The following is a 14,904-nucleotide window of genomic DNA, read 5'->3' as shown; positions in this document are numbered from 1 at the left end:
AACATCATATAGTGGTTCTAGGAATTCATTGTGTAAGTATAGTAAGTAACTCATTGTGCATTTCTCAGTTTAGACGCATGGTTTCTTCTGTGATAGGACATTGCATAGGGTTTTGCACAGGAGGATTTTTCAGTCAGCTAGAAGATCTTTGTGCCAGTACTGAGTCTATTAATAGTTACAGTATCTAGGTCTCTGATGTAATTTTGATCTTATGTCTAGTATTCAGTTTTTCTGTTTTATCTATAAAGAAAAACAAACAAACAAACAAACAAACAAAAAACCTTGCTCATTTCCAACAACTTTTAAGACTTTGGGAAATCTATACAACATTTTACGATACTATTGTTAAACTGTGCTAAAATTAGAGTATATGAGTATATGTGTATTAATTATAAAGCTCAGGAAAAAACTTTTTTATTAGTTTGTTAAATAAAGCAGAATGTTCCTTTCTGGATGCTTTAATTTTAAACATAAAATACTGTATCCCTTGTGTGGCTTAGAAAGTTACCGTTGCTTTTAGTTTCACTAATTAATATATAAAAACAAATATTAACATTTGGGAGTTAAACACATGTATTTTCTGCCTAAAAAAAAAAAACAAAAAACAGTCCACATGACATACTGATGATGAGACTGAAGACAATTAAGGAAGCGGGTGAGACCTTGGGATGCCAGTTCAGAAACGGAATTTGCTCTCAGAGTGTGGATTCAAAAGTCTGTTCCATAGAGTATTTTACTAGACTCAGCTGGGAACAGTGCACACAAGGTCTGATTTTAATTTGTGTAGAATTTCCATGAATAACAAAGTCTAATTAAGACATCCATTAAAAGTCCTTAACGTTAATTCAGTGTGGAAAATCTTAGAGTTCCATTGGATTTTTTTTTTTTTTAAAACTGATGTCTTAATTAGGCACTGTTAGGGGGAAAATTATGCAAATTGAAATCAGGCCCTTAGTGTTACGCATTTCTTTAATTATTCAGTACTTGTTTTACATATATTTCGATTTCTTTATAAGTTAAGAGTGCATATTAGGTGATAATCTGCCTCTTTTGTCTCAGTTTTTCCTGTATGTTCTCAAAGAAAAGGTCCAGCTTCTAGAGGAGCATCCTGCTCCCATCTCTGTTGGAAGCCCAAAGTAAAAAGAGACTCCTTCAGAGTTTTCTATACTGGGAGAAACAGTAAATAGGCTAGCCCACTGCTGCTGCTGCTCATCCGCCGATGAGACAATTCTCTCCACGTCCAACAGCAGCTTCAAAGGGAGGTGCTTCAGAACGTAGCTTCACAAGTTTAAGCTCGTGAGAACCTGAGGAGTGGAAGGTCCTTTGACCCTGGTGTTTTAGAAAAGTCTGCATGGGTTTAGGCCCTCTTCTCTGTCCCCGTTCTTACTTTTGAATGGGAGAGCACCTGTCTGTTCCTACAGACAGAGTAGGCCCTGCTCAAGCTTAATCATTGGCGATGACATGCATTGAGATTCTGCCTGTCTGACTTCTCTTCCAGGTAGGTATGGACTGTTCTGGTGAACGACATGCAGAAACATTTTTGCCGTTGATTGCATCACTAGTGTAAAAATAAAAAAAAAAAAAAAAATTAGAGCTTTCTTCTTCCCAGGACATACTCAAAGCACTCATTTATAATGTTCCCGTAGCCAGAAGTTGATAATGTCTATTCTATTAAAAAAAAAAAAAATGGGTCTTTAGAGCGAATGGCAGAAAATTTTCTTTTAAGGAATGTTATATCTGCTTTGATGTTTAATTCCCAACTCAGAGCCAGTTGATTCGTGTTTCAGGGTAAGACTTTTGCTCTGCCCCTTGCAGTGCTGGAAATGGGGAGTGAGCAATGGTCCTCGAGCCTACAGTTGGCTGCTGGTTTGCAGGGCCGTACTGATCTGGCTGCTGGTTTTCAGGGCCGTACTGATCTGGCTGCTGGTTTTCAGGGCCATACTGATCTGGACTCTGAGGCAAAAAGATGCTGTCTCCTTCCAACCGCAATTTGGAGATAATTTCCATTAGTGCTTCACCAGTTAGAGTGAGACAGTCATGCTATTCCGTGGAATATTTTGAACAAAATTGGCTTAAAGATATAATTCTCCCATAGGTTTCCACAGAGGAAAACTCAAGTTTATTTTCCTGACATAAAGTTAAATACTTAAAAGTGTCCATGATGAATTGTCAGGATATTCAAAGTCAGTTTTTAAAAATAAAAAGGAGGAAGTCGCCCCTCTGTAACCTGCCCAAACTCAATCCATGGCTCTAAGTCAAAATATTTAAGTGCTTTTAGCTACCTTTCTCTAAAGAAATAGTCACAGTCATAATGTTTATGTTGATATTTAGACATGTGGTGTTTCATTGATTTCTTTGTTTTGCAAAGGTGGGATTATAAAGATCATATATTTGGGGAGAATACTTGACAGGAAATTGTTAGAAAGACCATGTAGTGAAGTATGAGTATAAATAAAAAGTGCCATTATCTACCTGGAATAATATATTCCAGGCTTCTAGTATACCCCAAAACAGTATTTTTGTCTCCTAACACAGCAAATATATATATTTTTATTGAGTGGTTAAAACTCAAGTAATCATGTATTTTCTTGTTGAAGTCTAGATCTAACATGAAGAGAAATAAATGAAATAAAGGGTTCTTTTAGAAATAGGAGAAAGGATGGGTAGATAGGAAGGGATAGAAGTAGGTAGGCCGGCCATATTTTATTGTGTTACGTGGAAAATAAAAACATTAGACAACATGAGGTCTGGTCACTCAGTCATCTTCTATTTAATCTCTATTTTTTTGTTCTCGCAACAGGTAAAGATACCTGGGGCAGACCCTTCTCTCAAACTACGTCAGTATAACAGTCTAATCAGAAACTTTTTTTTTGTAAATAGAGGTGGAGCTACTGAATGTAGCTGTTTTTACAGCGCTGTGTTACAGTCTGGGCTTCTGGGCTTTGGGGAGGGAGGTCACATTTTACCCCTCAAATAAATTAAAACAAGAAGTAGGATCAAGACAATATTAGTTCGGCACATATATTGTATGGGAATCATAGTGGTGTGTAACTAGGGATTTGAAAGTCACACTGACTCCGTCTTTTTTGACACAATGGGCCAAGCATACTGAACTAGGGCGTGTCTCTGGCAGAGATACAGCCACTAGGTATGTGTCTCTGTTTGGGTAAACTTCATAATCAGTGGACTAGTATCTCTTAGCACCATCTTCTACACAGATATGTCAAGAAATGTCTAAAAGACCTGCAAAGTCTGGAAGTTGTCACGATTTTCTGGAAGCAGTCGAGGAATTTCTGACAGCCTGATGTCGAAACGGGGCCGCTGAAGCCAAGAGCACATGTACGGGGCCCAAACGAGCGAATCTGTGTCTATATAAGATTTCATAGTAGCAAGTCTTCTGCTAGAGCTCTGGAGTCGGTTGCCCAGGGAACAGGTCTCAAGATAATGTAAATAAGTCTTTCGAAGACTCTGGTAGATGAAATAATCTTTGAACTGTTGGAATCTTGATGATATGTAGCGACTTCGGGATGTCGCCTGAGAGAGGATTTTTTTCATTAATTCTCACAAATGTCTATGTAACTCTTCACACCCAGCAAGGGGAGCAACAAAGGTAGTGTGCATTTGATGGTCCTCGTGTCCACTTTGGTGCATCATAGTCATTCCTTTGAGGCTATTTTATTCTGAAGCATAATGCCTGACTTCCTTTCACATTTTATAATTGGGTTTGCATCTGAAGTCTTAGATGCTTTAAATCTCACTCTATTTGCTTGTGTTAGCAAATCACTGAAAGTAGACTGGACACCTTAGAGTCTAAATTACCTGAGATGTGTGTCTTGTAATACCTGTGTGCAAGAGAGAGGAAGCTGGACTTTCACATACATAGGGATGACTGTAAGTGATGGAAACTCTGTAGTGTTGGACATGTTTCCTATTTCTTGACCTTCTTCTGTCTCTTATTGTCAATGATACCATCGTTCAGTAGGAGAACATTGTCCCGAGAGGGAAACTGAGAAGGATTGTCCCGAGAGGGAAACTGAGAAGGAGGAGCACAACATGAGATGGCTGGGTTCTAACCGCAGAGAAGTCAGTAAGGAATTCCACTGTGGCTTTAGCTCAGCGCCAGGTTCTGCCTGTGTCTTCCAGCCTACTACAGGAGAGGGTCAGGTCAACTGGACTCTTAGGGGTTTTGGAAAGAGGAAGTCACCTGTGCGAAGTGCATCGATGACCAGACCCTTCCTTTAAGTACTGTCTGCACTGCTGCCTACTACTCAACATTGCTCAGCGCCCAGCTCAGGCCTGAAAGGGCCTGCGTGGTGGCTCTCTATCCTGTGCGGAATCGCTGTGCGTGTACTGAGAGGAGTTGCTGGATAGGATGACTGCTTTTTGGATTGCTTCACCCGGCGTTCTGTTTTTGTTTTGTAGCCTAACAGCAGTGGTCAAGTAGTAGGGAAAGTGCCTGGCCATTTCACGCCTGTCTTGGCACCCTCTCCCCATCCCAGTGCAGTGCGACCTGTGACCCTGACCATGACAGATACTAAACCCATCACTACATCCACTGAAGGTGAGGCAGCTTCACCTACAGCAACCAGTAAGTATTTCTGTAGGAAATGAGAAATGTCCATCGAAGGCACCATTGGATATATGATCCAAGGTGGCAAGCACAGGGATGTTCTGGCTACCTGACCAGATGGAGATTTCTCATTTAAGTGGAACTAGCAGGCATGTATGTGGCCCAGCTGTCACATGCTCTCTCTTATCAAATTTCTATTAAGAGATCTTATTTGACAGGAGAGAAGCATGGTTGTTTTTGAGTTAACGGCTATAACAAAAGTAATAACCCATGCCTGCTTGTTCAAGGTAGACATTGAAATTACACCAATAACACAGCACAATATACAAAAGTTTTACATCACCAAAGGAGAGATTAGATAATTATTACTTATTGGAACATTTCTAGAAACCAAGTCCCTCCCCCAAGCGAATGGAGTGAGTGTCTCCAGAAGATAATTACATGTTTACCTCAGTATAGGTCATGTCACTTCGAGAAGTAGTCACCCATTGTGCTGTGCAGGCAAGGACACTGTGAAGCATAGGATTAGGTATGTGTAAGGTGCTCACACTTACATTATCTACAATGTTTTCTTTAAATCTTTTGGTTATTTTTGCTATCACGTTGCGATCGGATGCTAAGCTTTTTGGCATGGCCATAGCCCTGTAAATGTCAGATTTAGGCAGTATCCTTACAGAGCACACGTTGTAAATGTCAGACTTAGGCAGTATACTTCTGTAGCACACATCAGTAAGCCAAGTGACCCCTCCACTTCATCATGTAGGATATTCGGAATTATGTAAGGAATAGATTTTTCAAAGGCCTTCACCTAACTTCCAGCTTCTTAATGGAGCTGGTATGCACAGATTGGCAAATGGCGAGCCTCCCTCTGAGAGGCACTAGCATGTTTCATCCCTGTGATGTGTGTCTTACACCCCAATGGTTTTTCTTGCATAGAGCAAGGGCATCCTTTGTGCTCTGGGAACTCCCTTACGGAATTATACCATCAGAGACACCATCGACTCTTAGTCTCTCTCCCTTCTCTCGCAGCCACCAGAAAAAAAAAGAAACATTCGTTTTTATTTTTTAAGATGACTTCTAAAAACAGACAAAGAAACTTTACAAGAAAAAATGTATAACGTTTTTTTACCTTAGGTGCACAGTCAATACTCATCATTTATTTAGCAGAATTCATGGGTCCTTTCACACTAGGAAGTCAAGATAGGCTTGGAACGTGTACATCACTAAGCAGTGATGCTTGGGAATTAGCTCACTGGCAAAGTGTCCAGCCCCAGTAAGCACTTCTCTGAATGCCAAGATGGATGGCTTTTCTTTTAAATACTTTCTGTGTATGCTACAATCACTAAGACACTATATGTATCTATTAAAAGTGAACATCAGAGCTTCTTTGAGCCAAGGCAACAGTTTAAACAAAAACACATAAAAATGACTTTTAAAAAGTAGTTAAAAAAAAAAAACTATCTCAGGATAAGTGATGAAAACCAAAGTTCCAGAAACTTCTGATGCCTACTTTATGCGGACTACCATACATGAAGTTCAGTGGAGGCTCCAGCCCGGATAATCCACAGTCCTATGACTGGTGCCTTCAGCCTGTTTGATAATAGATTGCTTGTACACTCATGCAGAGTCTATTCAAAAAAGAGATTTGCTTTGCCTAGTAAAATTTCTGAAACATCCAAAAGAAATATCTAGATTATATAAGCACTGTTTCCTCACTCGTACATAAAATAGCCACAGATGAGTAAAGTTACATAGAGAGACCGAGGAAGCCTGTTTATAATGATTGGGGAAAACAAACAACAACAAAACAAAATTAATTAATTAATTAAAAAAAAAACCAATGACAAAACCAAAAGATGAGCCCATACATGGTGTTCACATGGTAAGAGCAAAAAGCTTCTCTCCTTGTTCTCCAGCCTGTGCACTCTAATCTCAGGCCATGCTGATGAATGGGGGACACTGGGTGCTGATGGCCACCTTTGCCAGCGCCCCTTACTTAGCAGTAATTAGGACCTAACCTGTGAGCATCCTCAGTGTTTTAAAAACTTGACCTAAAACTGTCAAGTTCAAATGATGCATTTTTAAGAGAACATGAAGAATTAATATATTGATCTTTAAAAGCTAGCCTTTTTTAAAGTCAGTGTCTGAATTCCTAATTAATATAATGGTTTTATGCCTTTCAGACCTCATAGTGTAACATACGGTAACAAAATCAGGTTTTTTTTCTGTTTAATCAGAGATGGAGCACTAGGCTTAATTCTTGTTTTCCTTGTAAAAGATAGGTTTAGAAATGAGAATTTTCTGTGAGAAGTTCACTCCACCAGAAGAACACTTGTTAAAAAACGTGATTTAAGCTAAGTTACAGCAATGCAAGGAACAGTCACCTGCATCTGCTCTACCCAGTGACCAAATACATAAACCGACATCAGCTCCTCACTGGCCAATCACAAGCAATTTGTAGGGCATTTCTGTTTTTATTTCTATTTTTGTTTTTGTTTTTGTTTTTTTACAGGTACAAAAAAAATGAAGGATTTTTTTCTTTCTTTGTCAAAAATGTTTCTACCACACTTGAGGACATTTCTCATATTAATTAAAATTTCTAATTTTAAATTTCATTTCTCATATTAAATAAGAGATGGAGCTAAGTCATTCTATGTGCTACAAGCCAACTGTGCTCCTCTTTTAGAAAAGTATTAGTGGATTTTTTTTTCTTTTTCGTTACACATTAAGCAGATCTGTTTAACCCTGTCTCTGACAGCTGCTACATTCCCTGACAATCTTTGCCTACTTTTACATTTAGAATCACAGGTAGCCATCATTGATTAATCCATTAGACATAGGAGAAAAGTGTATTTATAGAAAAGGACTCCAGAGTAGCCAGGCCTCAGCATCTAGACAGTAGTGTAGCCCCAGCACACACCGAGAGACACCCACACCAAAGGATAGGTTGTGATGTATTGCATAGACTTTTTTTTTTAAAGGGGGGAATAGATGATTTGAAATCGATTACCACCTCTTTTCAGTTACTTGCTATTCACTGAGATGAAAGAGAAGAGAAATGGAGACACCTTTTTGGTAGTAAATCCCACTTCTCTGGGTTTCTTATACATGGACAGGGTGTTCGTTCTGACAGTTCACAATTTTTATCTTTGTTTTTGTTCTTCCTTAATCAGCCTACACAGCCTCAGGCACATCTCAAGCCAATCGATATGTGGGACTAAGTCCAAGAGACCCATCCTTCCTGCATCAGCAACAGGTGGGCACGTTTCACCCAGGTGGAATGGGGTAGCCACGCTTTGCTTCGGCGCTCTTCTTCATGTCGCCTCTCAGATCTGGACTCAGGATGGGGCTCACGGGGCTTCTGAGACCAAAATTGATCATTTTGTTTTCCAAATTTTTTTTTTTTCTCATTTATCCTCTGCTTCTCACCTTTCCGGAGTTTCTGAAATTAGCTCACAACCTCTTCTGTCTTCCTAGCACACAATGACAGCATCCACAGAAGTGTTGCATCTCAGCCAGACAGTACTGTTCTGCCTTCCTGGATACTGAGGACTTATTAGCCTATGTGGCTTTCAAGGGGTGACATGGAAAACCAGTTGGAGAGCCAGCTAGAGTCAGTACATTATTTGTGTTGGAAGCATTTTGTTTTCTCCAGATGGTTCACTCCTCCATTGTATCTTAGTTCAGGAGGAGGATGTGTTGTAAAGTTGAGCTCACAGGCGACACATTATCCCCACTCTAATAGTTTAAATTGCTTCACTGATTTCAGATGAGATAAACCACTTTTTTGGGGGGAGGGATGATTCTGCCTTCTTACATCATTTATGTTTCAAGTAGCATTTTAAATTTCACATCTCATTAATGCTGTAAATTTAATGCAAATGAAGTGTTTACCCAAACTGTGAAAAAGTACAGCTAGGATTAATGGTGGCTTATAAACAAATTAGCCGCAGTCAGAAGCATGCACCACACCAACACAGAAATACCACAATTCTAGTTATAGGGTCACAGAAATACTTGTAAACACTTCAGAATCGAAGCCTGTTTTATGAGGCACATGTTCACTACCCTTAACTTTGGATACTAGAGCAGTTTGAAATGAACAGTATGTAAAATATTACATATGAGAAAGTAGGCTGTAGGACCTAAGAGCAAGCTGGGAATAGACACCTTGGCTCTTCACCTGTAAGTCATCTGTGTTTATATGAGGTCTCTATGTGTATCAAGCATGTGCAGTTACACATGCCCACTTAGTTCTAGAATGGCCTAGCTGGAGTTGGCTTACTGTCCTCTAGGCCTTCCCCTTTCACGGGCCCAGGTGATCAGCTGTGTATGGTAAAGGTCACCACATGCGGAGTTCAGAGAAAACCGTATAGCTGATAGCTTATTCAAGATACTTGACATTTTGCAAGGTTAAAATAACAAAACAGAACACAAGCGAACTGACTGAAGACATCTGTATATAGTTATGGAAATACCAAATAATAATTAGTAGCTTTGCCAGACAATGGCTTTTCAACAGAATTCTCTGGAATGTTGCTTTTTTGACCTCTAAAAGTGCTATAATATGAATGTGTTATAATTACTGTAGTTCTATTTAATAAATGTATGTGATCATTGTGTTTTTTTAAACATATGCAGGATTTATAGGTTTTGGAAACATGTTCTTTTTTAAATCATTATACATTTTTTTCAGAAATATTTTTGTCATGGGACTTGCTATTATTCTTTATGACACATCTCTAATTTCCAGTTAATTTTTAATTCAAAAAACATGCCTCCATTATCTAACCTTTAGCCCCAGACATATTTAGAATATCCCATGCATTCAGAAGCAATTGTCTTCTTTCCTTGCCCTTGCCCTAGCCCAGGGCAGCTTTAGTTTGTATCAATTAAAATTAGTGTCAGGGTCTCCTGCAATGACAGTTACAGAAGTGTATTTGTGCCAAAATTCTCTCAACATATCTAAAGATACATCAAGAAAGTTTAGCACAATGAGAATATGGACCTTAATATAGGTAGAAATCTGGGAACCTTTTAATCTGAGGAGTATATAGGACAGACATCCCTATAAAGACTGGCACTTGTTATTTAAGTGGTCAGTGCTGAATAAAGACCACTTACAATGTACATTATCTGAGTTCTAATGTGTTTGCTGTTTATGAGTATATGGTATATATATTCATCCTTGGAAGTGAAAAGCCATATATTCCACAACTACAATTTGTAAACACTGAACAGATAGATAACTTATCTATCTCTTATGTAATGGAATTTTATGATTTTGAGGCATGAAGAAAATAGCATAAATGTATTTCACATAATGTAAGCATGCTGCCTAATTGAAGCACCAGTTAAAATCTGTTATCCTTATCCTTTCAAATTAGGAACTGCAGAAGGGAAGCTGGATATTCACTGTACAGGAATGGAGAGAGCGAAATAGTTTAAATGACTTCAGTAAAGGTTATTCTTCCTCCAGCAGAAATGAGATTGATTTACTGTGTCCCCTCATTACTTTACGAAGATCTAGAAGAGAGCACCCTTCTAAGGGCAGCTCCTAAATGCATTTGCTTTAAAGCTCTCAGTGATGAATGCCAAGGAAAATGAAGGGGTATATGAAATAAAAGTGATCAATCATTTTATATTAGCTAGGAGAAATTCAAAATTAGAAAGGCAGTGGCTTTAGGCCGAGGGAGCTCTTTTAAACATTCCCCATAACCTTTAATATACATGACCCTTTAAAAATAAATATTGTCACCAGGTACATTCTTCAGTTCATGTGGATTGGTTTAGAAAGATTTATCTTTTCAGCTTATGAAAAATATTGACGTGCATTGTTGCATGCTATTTTTCCCTTAGAAAAGAACTTTAATATAGCTTACATAAATTAAAGTTAACAATAAATTTAAGATTATTGAATAGTTTTGACTGTCTTCAAATAGCCTTCCCACAAAATGATATTGGTGGGAGAGCTTTCACTGTAGCTGTTTCTAGCACACGTTCACACTGACATTTAAATTGAAACGTAAAATATTAAAGTACATCCATATTGGCAAATGAAGCCCATGCTTTTATGCTTAGTTGCTTGTTACACGGTTATTAGTCATTACACATTTGCAACCTCCTTTTAATAATGATTATTTCTGATTAATGCCAGCCAGTTCCTAACTGCCTTGAAATATTAGTTTTTTTGTGATTTTTTTTTTCCTCCCAATGTTGGAATTTCACCTATCATCTAAATACAATATCTCATTTGAATTTCAAAAATAAAGTCACTTAATTACAGAAAGTGTTTCAGGACGGTTCGAGTAAAGCAGTTGCTAGCTTATCACTAATGACAACCCTCCCTGTGAAGAATAACCCTCAGCTCATAACGGATCAGGACTTGCCTTTATGGCATGTCACTGCCTTGGGCATTTGAGGTCTGGGGCTGGCCTGTCTTTGGAATCATTGACTGGCTTACTGTATTCGCTAGTGGTGTAGGAGAAATCTCCAAACCAGAACTGTTTCACTTAGAGCTTTTTTCTGCTTTAACTTTTCTGTTGGAAGATAGTGAGGTGGCTTGAAAGAACTCTAGGGTCCTGCTTTAGCAAACTGGGCTCTGCTCTCTGCTGCCAAACACTTTGTCCTGGTTTGGAACACTTTAAGAATGTTGAATGCACCTTCTCTGACTTCCCTGTGCAGAAGTCCTGCTTCCTGCCTCACAAGCACTCCGGGCACATTCCTTCCTGTTGACAGCGACTGAACTCTATATCCCAAATTCTATCTCCTTGAGGAAATGGGAACCCTCCAGCAGAATGTTAGGTTTGGCTTAGAAGGAATAGACATTATTTTATAATTTAGGTTAACAATGTTAATATAAATGGGTATTATGAGAAAACTCAGTTAAATTAATACCAGTTCCTTAAATGCTAAGCTTCATAATTTGCTTGCTATAATAAGAACTTGAGTAATTTAAAAAAAATCTAGCTTATGTATCATCAATTACAGTTCAGTGGACGGTTGCTTTCACAGCAGAAATCTTAGTAATACATATCAATACCATGACAGTTTGACAAGATTTATTGTAGACTGAAACTAAAAGTTTGCAGCTAAAACATTTCCTGTGTAGCCATACAAGACCCCACCGCACAGCTATAAGAAACCACACCATCTAACCAGCCATTGAATTACACACTGACCCTTGATACATACTCAAGATAGTAGGTAGACTGACTAGCGGGCTGCTTTGGCCTTCCTTAAATAAGACAATTAAGTTAAATGAGCTCCTAATTGTAAGAAGTAGGGCTTGGTCTCATTCTCAAAAGGATGTCCTGGGCTGCCTGTGCTATGTGTGACTAGAGGCACTGGCTGAGTGCCTATTCACTGTGGTGCTGGAGCTTCAGCAGTTACCTCTCCTGTGTGACCATGTAACACTGTTATTGCAAGTTCAGTTATCGACTAGTTAGCCTGAAGCTGAAATATTTTCATCACTTTTCTGGGTGGAATTTCGAAGTACTTTTCATTACACTAAAGATTTCTGTTACACAAAATAGCTTTTAAAGAAATTGCCTCTGTAGGATTTCTTTTTTAAACTAAGACATGAAGTAAAATCCTCTTATAATATTTGTCCTGGCAAATGATAAAGCCAAAGCTTGGAACATAAAAAAAAAAAAAAATGAAAAGTCAAGTCATTAGAAGCAAGCAATTGAAAAAGAACACAAGTGAACTATCAACAAGCTTCTCTGTAGAGCCAGGAAGCAGGCTATCAACACTCAGGCCATTCTTATTGTGGCTGTTATCATAATTGACAGTATGACGCAAAAGCCTGTCACGTGACTTCTGGTTAGGTATGTAAATGGTAAGAGGTCACTTTTTACGTATGCCTGCTGAAAAGTAGCGTGTTTAAAGGAAGTTTTAGTCAAACTAATGGCACTGTAAATGCTTAGCTTTAGGGCTAGTTTTGAAATTGAAAAAAAAAAACTTCCATCATCTGGCTGTCTTTTATTATTAATTCCTTTATTTACTTTTCCCAGTTACCAAAGACAAGGCTCTATATATAGTATTTGAATTAATGTCAAAATAAAATTATGTTTAATGCAGCCTTAAATTTCAATAAACAAAAACACAAGGAGAAATTATCTTCTTTCCTGAAACAAAAAGCTCTTAGTAAAATTCTAAAGATGACATTTACAAACAACTTGAGCTATTTGACATGAAACTCAGAATAGGCAAGAGACAATGATGACAGCATGGTGAGTGGGACATTACAGGCATGGTGGGGTGGGACAGGACAGGCATGGTGGGATGGGGACATGACAGGCATGGTAGAGTGGGATATGACAGGCATGGTAGAGTGGGATATGACAGGCATGGTGGAATGGGACATGACAGGCATGGTGGGGTGGGGACATGACAGGCATGGTGGGGTGGGGACATGACAGGCATGGTGGGGTGGGATATGACAGGCATGGTGGAGTGGGACATGACAGGCATGGTGGGGTAGGACAGAGCAAGGTAGAGTGTGGTATGAACCCAGGCTTAGGAGTCAGAACTTTGTCCTTTGTCCTGTGATGGGACCAGGTATGTCTGACTTTGGGCAAGCCTTCTGAGGGAACAGGATCACATGCCTCTAACATTCCTAAATACCTTAAATTTTTTAGGCCTGAGTAGCTGCCATTGATAGAAAGGATCCCTTATTTTCCAACTCTTTAACATATGACTTACAGTCAGTGATTTTGGTTATGTTCATGGACTATTTATACCCGTTTAACTTTATTCTGTTAATTATCAAGAAACATGGCTTCGGATACTGGCACTGTGACTTTCGGGTGCCAGGGTGGTCTTGCTTTTTCTTCTTGACAGTTTCCTTGTGATCATCTTCCTTGTTCATTAAAGGTCCACAGCATCCATCCACAGTTCCTTCTAGTTGATCTATAATAAATGGTTAATAGTAACAAAGGAAAAACGTTACCCTCCATCCAGTCAATGAGGGGGAAGCACAAACACTCAAAGGCCGATGCTTTTGTACTCTCTTCCGTTGCTCCCCTCCCCCAGCCTGATCCCCTGAACCATCAAGAGAAATGGGAAAACTCAAGAGAAAACAAAACATACAATTCAGGCTATCCCCTTGAGGGTTTTGTAAACCTAAAATACAGTGACAAGGTGGACTTGCTCATGTTGGTTATTCAGTTTCACGATTAATAGTTTATCAGGTCAGTCAAGAGCTACTGTCATCATGGACAAGTATTAGCATGTTGCCTCTTCGCTGAATATAGCAAAGCTGATCATTTTTCTTACTCCCCCCTCCCAATTGCTATGTGTTTAATAACCGAAGTCCCTACAAATAACAATGAAGGGCCTTCATCTGAGTACACAGACTTGAATTTAAGGCCATATTGATTCTCTGTGGCTATCAGCAACTTAGCATACTTAGAGTGTAGTGTCTAAGGTATTTCCACTTAGCTGTTTCTGCTTATGCACATTTTAAGTATTAACTACTTAATCAGTTGAGATTCCCACCTGGCTCTGGACTCACGGTGTGATAGCAGATGACCTAGAACTTCTGATCCTCTTGTTTCCACCTCCCAAGTGCTGGAAATATAAGCATGCACCACCATCCTTGGTTTTATATGGTGCCAAGGACCAGGGACCAAACCCAGGGCTTTGTGTATCCTGGGCAAATACTCTCCTGATAGCTACATCCCAGCCTCCTAGTGCAGATATTTGAAAGAATCCAGATGGTTTCCCTCCTATCTTTTTTTTTTTTTTTTTGACACAGTCACATCTGATTTGTGGCAGGCACAAAGTTTCCCTTCCAAAGGAGGTCCTCCAGTCTGAGAACATATGTAGGGGCATCTTTATCCTCACCCCTTTCTTAGTAGTTTGCAATACTTTTTATTTGACCCCTATCCCTGTACCCATCACTTTACAGGGGTGGCCCTGTTTCTTTCATTTCTTATTTCTTTTTGGAATGCTGGGCACAATGGATTTAACATCTTGGCTTTATAGACAGTCTTCTTTTATTTTGGTAGGTACATATAAATTAAATAAGTAAAACAGCATGTGGCTATGTATTCTGTACAGATGTGCGTATTATTAAGTCTGACTCTTCTAGTGTAAGAAGAATTGGAACCAGCCCCTCCTCTGCACAGTCACATGGCACTAACAGACTGAGGTTCTAAGCTTGGTTGCTCATGGTCTTTTAAGCTTGACTGCTATGGGATAGGAGATCACCTTTTATATTGTAAAATACTTAGAAAACTCATACTTAAAGAGGTTTTGAACTTATGAAAATGTAAATGAGGTGGAAGGTATCTGTTTCTGTACCAGTTAAAATTCAACTTTAAAGTTTG

General features: G+C 38.9%; 1 protein-coding gene across 7 annotated transcripts in view; it reads left to right on the top strand.

Annotated features, from left to right (window-relative positions):
• Window positions 1–14,904, top strand: part of Nfib (nuclear factor I B) — a 219,664-nt gene that overhangs the window by 180,922 nt on the left and 23,838 nt on the right. For 3 of the 7 annotated variants that reach the window (XM_031377743.1, XM_031377747.1, XM_031377746.1), the window contains exons 9-10: window positions 4,423–4,588; window positions 7,744–7,826. The exons of 2 other annotated variants lie outside the window; for them this stretch is intronic. In XM_031377743.1, coding sequence (XP_031233603.1) covers window positions 4,423–4,588; window positions 7,744–7,826 — 249 coding nt within the window. The remainder of the gene's footprint in view (window positions 1–4,422; window positions 4,589–7,743; window positions 7,827–14,904) is intronic. 2 more of the 7 variants (XM_031377748.1, XM_031377744.1) reach the window with 1 other exon arrangement.

This window comes from Mastomys coucha, unplaced genomic scaffold, assembly GCF_008632895.1.
Source record: "Mastomys coucha isolate ucsf_1 unplaced genomic scaffold, UCSF_Mcou_1 pScaffold18, whole genome shotgun sequence".
Lineage (NCBI taxonomy): Eukaryota > Metazoa > Chordata > Mammalia > Rodentia > Muridae > Mastomys > Mastomys coucha.
The sequence above is the reverse complement of the archived record's forward strand: the minus strand, read 5'-3'. Positions and strand labels throughout refer to the sequence as shown.